The 9404-nt window shown below is 41.4% G+C and overlaps 2 protein-coding genes across 2 annotated transcripts; both read right to left on the reverse strand.

Annotated features, from left to right (window-relative positions):
* Positions 1-1466: 1466 nt before the first annotated feature.
* LOC143774784 (vomeronasal type-2 receptor 26-like) lies at positions 1467-4980 on the reverse strand. The gene is made up of 5 exons (XM_077262551.1): positions 4951-4980; positions 4684-4902; positions 3044-3127; positions 2542-2665; positions 1467-2457 (listed from the first exon to the last, which is right to left on the reverse strand). The coding sequence occupies exons 1-5, from the start codon at positions 4978-4980 to the stop codon at positions 1538-1540; spliced, it is 1377 nt and encodes a 458-aa protein (XP_077118666.1). The 3' UTR covers positions 1467-1537.
* LOC143774785 (extracellular calcium-sensing receptor-like) lies at positions 4798-7673 on the reverse strand. Its single transcript, XM_077262552.1, has 3 exons — positions 7375-7673; positions 6779-7070; positions 4798-6371 (listed from the first exon to the last, which is right to left on the reverse strand). The coding sequence occupies exons 1-3, from the start codon at positions 7671-7673 to the stop codon at positions 5517-5519; spliced, it is 1446 nt and encodes a 481-aa protein (XP_077118667.1). The 3' UTR covers positions 4798-5516.
* Positions 7674-9404: the final 1731 nt, after the last annotated feature.

Below are 9404 nucleotides of genomic sequence, written 5' to 3' on the forward strand. Positions count from 1 at the left end.
ACTGTCTCCTTCCCCACCATCCTGTAGAATGTAAGCCCACAAGGTCAGGGTCCTCTTCCCTCTGTATCACTCTGTCATTGGTAGTTTTGTTTACTGTAAGTGATATTTGTATTTTGATGTAACCCCTTCTCATGTACAGCACCATGGACTTAATGGTGCTATATAAATAAATAATAATAATAATAATAATAATAATAATAATGTGACTCCCGACCTCCAATGAGAGGTCGTCCCTTGGGCATGCTCAGTAGAGGAAAAGCAGGACTTAGTCCGAGGAGCGTCTGCTCACCGCTGATCAGTGCTGGTTACAATGGCTGGACCTGGAAGGTCAGCAGTAACCAAACGCACAGTATCTGCCTGAGCCAGATGCTGGGACCGATGTCTCTGCTGAGCAGGCTCCACTGCGGCTGGAGAAGAATGGGAGACCGCAGTAGACATGGTTTGAGATTCCCCCTGTGCAGTGGTGGGAACTCGACACCTAACACATATATCTCCCGAAAATTAAGATTCTCTTTAAATGTTAAACCCTTAAAAACATAGTTCTTGTTCTGAATTCATGTATTAATGTGTGGTTCTGGTGATGTAGTCATGCACTGATATACTCAAGCACTGATGTAGACATGCATTGAAATAGATAATATTTCCCTGATCAACCCAGTCAGTAATTCCATCTTAGAAGGAAATTATATTAGTCTGGCATGACTTGTTTGCTACAAAGCCATGCTGGTTCTGGTTAATTACTGTATTCTTATACAAACTCTTACATACATGCACTTACATACATGCTGTTTAATATTTTGTTCAAAGATTTTTCCTGGTAAGGCTCACTGGCCTGTAATTTCCTGGCTCCATCTTGTTTCCTTTTTATAAGGTATGGAAAACATTTGTCCTTCTCCAATCTTCTGGGACTACTCCTGTTCTCCAGGAATTTTCAAAGATTCTGGTTACTGGTTCTGTAATTTCCTCTGCTATCTCTTTCAGTATAAAGATCCAGATCATTATCCACATCAATGTCCACATCATTTCTAAAGCTAATTCAATCTCTAATGATATGAAAATTTATATTGAAGTTGACTTGGATTTGCACAATGTCTATATCAGCAAGCTAAACTGCAAGACATAGGATATAAATGACTGCCATGGGCATTCTCTGTGCTATTGTGTTCACAGTCAGGCCTGTATTTGTCAACGGGGCGGAAACAAATGTTGAAATTGTATTTGTATTAAATATCTAGGCTGGTTCAGTTGACTTTAATCCAATGTGTAGGGTGGCCTTAACTAGTATCTAAAGGTTCTAAGCACTTTTAGCATGACTTAGGAGTAGGGTCATGAACATTTAACGTGCCTAGGGTAGCATAGTTGCAAACACGGCTTTGTTCTTACAATATAGAATGCATGCGATAACGACACTTTAAAACATATATTTATAGGTGAAAGACTTAATTTTACATAATGTTATTACTCTTTTTAAGCAATCTCTAGTAGGGTTTGCTCGTAGAATTGAAGTGATTACATATAGTCAAGATCAAAGATTGAACTAGGATGTCCTACCTTGACCAAACCCATTTCTCATTAGATTTTGCCTTACATTCAAGTGAGGTCGAAACAATATAATGAAACATTTGGGTAAGAATATACAAATAACAATGGCCCAACTGGAAGAAAGGATGGCGAAGATCTCCATGGCCACTGTATACTTCCCGCGGGAGCTGAGAGTTGCTGGGATGAAGGATATCCAGACACAAAGGAAGGCCAACATGCTAAATGTAATGTACTTGGCCTCATTGAAATTGTCAGGAAGTCTTCTAGCCAAAAAGGCCACGATGAAGCTGACAGTGGCCAGAAGACCTAAATACCCCAACATAACCCAAAATGCAAAAGGGGAACCCTCATTACAGTTAAGAATGAGAACCATAGAAAGAGTCTTGGTGTCATACTCGGGAAATGGAGGAGCATAAGAAAGCCAAGTCACACAGACAGATATCTGGATGAGAACACAAATGACAATAACAGAGTAGGACACTTTCCCCCCAGTCCATCGTTGTAAACTAGTCCCAGGCTTGGTGGCCTTGAAAGCAATAACAACTGTTATGGTTTTGCCCAAGACGCAAGAGATGGATAGACTAAAAGCCAAGCCAAATGCCACCTGACGCAACAGGCACTTCTCAGGATGTGGATATCCAATGAAAGCTAATGAACTGAGGAAGCAGAAAAATAAGGCAACGAGGAGAAGACAGCTAAGAGACCAGTTATTGGCTCGGACTATTGGTGTTGTGTTGTAACGAATAAAGATTCCTAGAGCTCCAAGAGGGATGAGTGATGAAACAATAGACACGGCTGCCAAGCTGATACCCATGGCTTCATCATAGGAGAGAAATTCAATGGTTCTTTGTAAGCACAAGTCCTGCTGGGTATTGGGCCAAGTATCCCAAGAGCATTTTTGGCACTCCACCGCATCTAGAGAAGAATATTGTTTATGAACATTAAACTATAAGTATAAACTATAAAATACATCATACCTTTACACTGTTATTTTGGTACCTGTCTCATTTGCAATCTCTCCTATTGGACATTGGACACACTCGAAGCAACAGGTTGGCTTTCCTGGAATTGTTGCCTTTCGAGATCCCAAAGGACAACTCGGACTGCATTTTGATTGAGGATTCTAAACATAGGAATTTATCATATAGACATTTACATATTGAAAGCGAGAGAACAAAGCATTAGAGACTATCAAGGCAGAGCTTGACATTTCACCTCTAAGTTTTCTACCAAATCTTGAACAATATTGACCTTTAACTAAAGGTACCTTCACACGAAACGACGCTGCAGCGATAGCGACATCGATGCCGATCGCTGCAGCGTCGCTGTTTGATCGCTGGAGAGCTGTCACACAGACCGCTCTCCAGCAACTAACTATGCCGAGGTCCCTGGGTAACCAGGGTAAACATCGGGTTGCTAAGCGCAGGGCCGCGCTTAGTAACCCGATGTTTACCCTGGTTAACAGCGTAAAATTAAAAAAAAACAAACAGCACATACTTACATTCGCGTCCCCCGGCGTCCGCTTCCTGCACTGACTGACTGAGCGCCGGCAGTAGCAGGGCACAGCGGTGACGTCACCGCTGTGCTGTACTTTCACTTTCACTTTGCAGCACTCAGTCAGTGTGGGAAGCAGACGGCGGGTGACGCGAATGTAAGTATGTGCTGTTTGTTTTTTTTACATTTTACACTGGTAACCAGGGTAAACATCGGGTTACTAAGCGCGGCCCTGCGCTTAGTAACCCGATGTTTACCCTGGTTACCAGTGTAAAATATCGCTGGTATCGTTGCTTTTGCTGTCAAACACAACGATACACGGCGATCGGACGACCAAATTAAGTTCTGAACTTTATTCAGCGACCAGCGACATCACAGCAGGATACTGATCGCTGCTGCGTGTCAAACTAAACGATATCGCTAGCCAGGACGCTGCAACGTCACGGATCGCTAGCGATATCGTTACAAAGTCGTTTCGTGTGAAGGTACCTTAAGAGGGTGGGAGTGCAATGGGTAAACAGAATAGGCAAGTGCCTGACGCTCTGTTTCAATTGGGGGACTAAATGTACAGATTAAAGAAACTCTATTCTATTTTTCCCTCCTTGATAATGCAAATGTTCTCTCATTTAGTTTAGTTTGCACGTGTTCTGAATGAGGGAGTAAACCACTAGTAATAGCCTATCTTCCCTATGAACAAAAGGATATAGCATGCTAAAATCCAACAACCCAATTCTTATTTCCCATGGCATCTGCCTTTGCTCAAGGTCTGACTGAAATTTGCCTCAGTCTGACATGCCAGTCCTGGATTGTCACTCTCCACAAGGAGAAACCTTACCCTTTAGATCCCATTCTTAAGTCTCACACTCAGCCAAATCAGATCTCATACTTTGAATTGAAGAGGGGCCACAACCCGAAAACTATGTCTGCAAATTGAGATTCTGGTTTGGATTTTTATCCTAAGTCATTTTTCAAGGCTCGTTAAAGGCTTGATATTGACTTTTAGGATTGCTACTTCCAATAGGTGGCACAAGAGTTCAAGTCCTGTTCCTCTTTGAAAAGGCAATTTGCATCTTTATTTTCCCAGAAGAGCATTACATGGCCTATAACTCTTCTCACTCTGACATGCCCGGCCTGTCTTGTCACTCTTCACTAAGCCTCTTACCTAGCCAAATCAAATCTCATACTTTGTACTGACGAGGGGCAACACCCCGAAACACCTGCAAACCAAGATTCTGGTTTGGCTTTTTTCCTATGTCATATGGCAAAGCTCTTTAAAGGATCAATATTGACTTTTAGGATTGCTACTTACAATACATGGCACTAGAGTTCAAGTCCTCTTCCTCTCTGAAGAGGAAATTTGCAGATGTCAAGGACTAAGTGTGACCACATTCTCTGTATTCTCTACAATTACCCCAATTTCTTAACAAAATTAAGGCTCAGCGGTCCATTATTTTATTAGCTAAGGGTACAAAATTAACCATCTTTGATAGTTTGCTTAAATGACCCACTGTATGAAGACTTGGCCAAACAATAGCTCATGTCTCAGTTTCATCGAAAGGAAAGCACTACAAGGCTCCACTTGCAAAATATCCCATTCCCTGAACCCAATCTACTTGCATTAAACCTTTGCAGAATACAATGCCCTACCTTGGAACTCCATATAATGGCTGTATTGTTAATTTTCATTTGAGTCCCTTCCAGGGAACTGAAATCATAGCTTCCCACTGTCTTCTGCTCCATGGAACCAGTGGAGCTTAGTTGCCAGTTTACTATGTCGTAGAGGGCTGGAGGATCTCCTTTATCATCAAAAAATATGTGAGTATTGTCTTTAGTCTCAAAATCTACAGTTTTAATATAATGAAGGAGCTGAAGAAATACAAAAGATTAATTTTATTTTATAATCGATGACGTCACAAATGTAGCATTTTTAAAGCCTGAGATCATCTTCTACTCACTCAAGTACCACGAAGAAGGGCTTACTCACATATTGACTACTGCAATCTTTCTCCAGAAGGAGAGGAACCACCAACCTATTCTCTAACCCTCTGAGTCAGAAGTCTCTGAAGCTCATGTCATAACTTGAAGCTACTGGCCTTAAATACTAAAGGTTTTAAAGCCTCTATACACATTAGACTAATGTTAGTATATCAGATTTAGGACTGCTGATTCTTTTGGTCTCCAGTGAGGAGCTGCTTAGAGACATCTCCTAGAGAACACAGTGACCACTCTTGTGTATGAGAGATATGGGAAAAATAGCTGCTGGATAAATAATCAGACAAACAATTGTTCAGCAGGCAGCTATCTAAGATGTAGTGGGCCCCTACCTACCATAAATACTGGTGTCTTCTTAATTTATGCAAAGCCCTATAGTTCTTCTCAGGCACGTGGCCTGGGTGTAAAAGATATCCCTTTACCTTCAGTAATTACAGTATGCATTTGCAAAAACTCATCTATGCTTATATGTTGGAGGCCAGAAGACTTTAGTAGTCACAAATATAAATGTGCAACTTCTTTACCTGCCAAGGTTGTAAGGATGAGATGTTGGCACAAGTACCATTAAGGAATGGACCTTTTCCTGGTTCACATTGCAGCAAATTATGTATGGCCCATGCAAAGGCATAAACTGCTTTGTAGATGTTAAATGTTATTCTAAAGTCCACATTAGCCATGACAAACTCTAATTTTTCATCCCCGATACATTCATTGATGGTTTGGTTGAGCATGCCATCAGCTCTATTATGGAGGTCGGTCCACTTGCAGGAAAATTTCTCCTCCCATAGCTTAAGTAAAAAGTGATCATGAGGAGACTTTAATGGGTGTAAGTTATTTAGATGTTCTACAAACCCAGCCATCTGCCCCCCATGAATAGCAAAACCTATAGTACCCATCAAGACTGGTTGGAACTTTTCTATATTAAGAAAGGAAGTTGACCATGATTCACTGGCTATCCAGATTTTCCCGGTTACATTTTGTTTGGCCAACTCTTCCACCACAGGCATGAAATGAATAGATGAGGACAAGACTAGCACCACCTTGGCCGATGAGTCTTTGATAACATTAACGATATGTGGAGCACCTCTGTTGGGTTGTCCAGTCATGATATTTTCAATGAAGGCCACACAAGCTCCAGCTTGGACAATTTTTTGCTTTACTATCTGAATGCCTGGTTGACCATAATCATTATCGGTAGCCAATAACCCGACCCATGTCCATCCAAAGTACAAGATTATCTCAGCTAGACCTCTATATTGAAACGCGTCACTTGGAACTGTGCGGAAAAACGAGGGGAACAAGTTCCTATTGCTGAGGAACGGACTGGTAGCAAAATAACTTATCTGTAGATAAATGAAAGAAAAATAACTTTATTAACAAATACAATATAGGCTTCTCCTATTTGAGGATCTTCAGGATTTTTTGTACTGTTTGGCTCAATATAGTGACAGCATGTAAACAGTGAAAATTGATCAACAAACTGATCCAGCTAGATGGTGAAGCGCTGGAAAGATGTTTCTTGACAAATCTTGATTTTTGTTACATGAAAGCTCTCACATAGCCATAGCTGTATGAGTCAACCAATTCAAGCAGGGTCAGATAAAAACACATTTGTGTAAATATTGTAGTTGCATAGACACAACATGTGTTGAATAAGGTGGGATACATGGACAAGTACATTTTTAGAGAAATAAGAACAACTTTGCGACATAAACTTCTCCTCAAACAAGGAGGACAATGTTCACCTTACCTGCGGATATCTGTGTAGACCCAACATTTGAGCCATGAGGATTGAGTGTGTAGACCCAGAATCACCAACAATCCCAGCCAGTGTTCCTCCTTCACCACAACGATAATTTGGGACACTTGGTTCCCTTCCAGATAACATCCACAAGGTGCCTTCTGCTGCTCTTCTCACGGCAGTACAAGTGTCATAAATCTGGAATCCCAGAGTGATATTGGGAAGAAGATCTGGATTTTTATTGATCTCCTCCAAGACGAATATGAGAGCCTGCATGAACTGGTAGTTTTGAACGTCAAATCTAAAGGAGTAAAAACCTAGATGGTTAAAGGTTTTTTGAATATCCAGAATCTATGTACGCATGTAATAGAACTTGTTGTACTCATCTCTGAAATGTACTGTATCTATGTCCTTTCCTTTTCAAGGTTACCTCATTAATGAGGCATGATGGTACTTTAAATCCCTCTCCAGGTTTATAGATCTACTTATAACAGTCATGTATTGGATATTTGATACTGATGAGTCCTTGCCACCAGTGCCGGACTTGGTATCTTCTACTGCCCAATCAAAACAAACATAACCCTTGTAGATTTTGATAGACTTACTGTTGACATATAAGATCTTCTGGTTTGCTTGTAAAATTAGTTTCTGAATAAATTCTTTTCACATGAATGGCGAACGTGCCTCCTATGACCAGGTCTCCAAACTGACCTAGATACCCGCTGATATTGCCACCAGATATATGGCAGCCTGCAGTGGACGTCACACCTTCACACACTTGCACAGCGCAGGTATATAAAAGCCAAACTTCACAAAGAAACAGGTAAGTGATCTTATATAGACACTGCATATGTCGTAAGGTTACAATCAGATCTAGCAGATGAACAGTCAGATAATGTGTCATGATTGGGTTTCACATAGAGATATGGGACTAGAAAGTTAGCTAGGTGAGGAAGCCACCCAAAGAGCCATAGCCCACAACTAATTCTAACGTCTACTAAAATAGTGGAAAATTTTCCAATAGAGCAATGTTGTCCTCATATATTATACGTCTCAGTTATGTCACAAGGAAAAGTAAAGTATAGGACTTCCTTTAGTTTTAGTCTCACATAGAAAGTAAGAGATCTACCTTAGCGAACCGGGCACATTGACGTAAAGTGGTCACAGATCCTTCTCTCCTCACATTCCCCTTCTTTTCCCCTTTCTTTTCTATTTTCCTTGATTATTTTCCTACCTTCCCTTTACCTCTTTTTGTTATTCCCCACTTATGTTTCTCTTTTCTCCCTTTCCTATCCCCCTTCACATTCTCCTCCCTTCCCTTTCTTTTCCATCCCCCTTCATATCCCTCCCTTCCTTTTGCCTTTTTCCCCCTTTTGGAAAACTTAGATCCACCTAAACAATGAGATTCTCTGTGTCAGTTTACTCACAAAATATCCTTTTAGTGCCGAAAAAGTCAATAATCCTTGTTTTTTTCTACTAGCAGAGAACCATGTATTCCACTACTAAAAAAATCCCCTCAAACAAAGATATTTCAGTCTGTAACGTATCTAGAACATAGTCGGCCCCAGGCACCTTAGTGCTTAGTATCGGTCATATTTGTAAAAGTATCCCACACACACAACACACACACACAATGTCCGTCTAGCAGTGAACCTTGGAATAGGAGTTTATATACCTATAACATTGCTTCATCCTGGGTGATTAGAGGGCAATTATTGTAACCTGCTGGAAATAGAAAGGGTGATGTCAACACAATAAATATCCCAAGTGACTTGTCATCATCTTACACTAATAAAGTGTACAACCAACTTGTAATACATTTATCCAACTGAAATAAAACTTATGTTAAAAATCATGCCCTGCTCGGAGGCAAGTCATTGAGACATTTTGGTGGAGATGATCTTTGTTACACTTAGTCTTATAAAACTTACTTTTATCTTTTTATTATTTAAACTAAATTACAATTCTATCAGAATTCTATAACTGTTGAACCATGCCGGGACCAGATTAGACTGCATTGAGACCTCCAGATGAGACGTGACTGGTGGTCCAACCTCCGGCAGCACCATGTTGGTGAATAGCTGCTATTCTTCTATCACACACTCTACCAATCTTCGTCAAAACTGTCGTTACTTGTGACCTGTAACAACTCTGCTGGCATCACAACATGGCCTCTCATTTCTCACACTATCTTACCCACTGCTCCAGGTCATATTGCGGTTTCTGTTTCTCGCCAGCTCCATATTCTATGTCTCTGCTCTCTACATGCTTCCTGGCTGTGTGTATAGGGGGACGGCGCCTGAACTCTCTGGTTCTTATAGGAATCAGGTGCATCTGTCTAATCTGTTCCTGACCTATTGCCAGGAGGCCTCCATACTACATATCTGGACCTGCACCTCCAGTGTGAACAGGTCCCTACCTGTTTCTTCATACACCACATCAACCAGCTCTGTGTTCTCTGCCGTGCCTGCCAGCTCTGTGTTCTCTGCCGTGCCTGACAGCCCTGTGTTCTCTGCCGTGCCTGCCAGCCCTGTGTTCTCTGCTGTGCCTGCCAGCCCTGTGTTCTCTGCTGTGCCTGCCAGCTCTGTGTTCTCTGCCAGCCCTGTGTTCTCTGCCGTGCCTGCCAGCCCAGTGT

The sequence above is a fragment of the Ranitomeya variabilis genome, chromosome 5 (genome assembly GCF_051348905.1).
Source record: "Ranitomeya variabilis isolate aRanVar5 chromosome 5, aRanVar5.hap1, whole genome shotgun sequence".
Lineage (NCBI taxonomy): Eukaryota > Metazoa > Chordata > Amphibia > Anura > Dendrobatidae > Ranitomeya > Ranitomeya variabilis.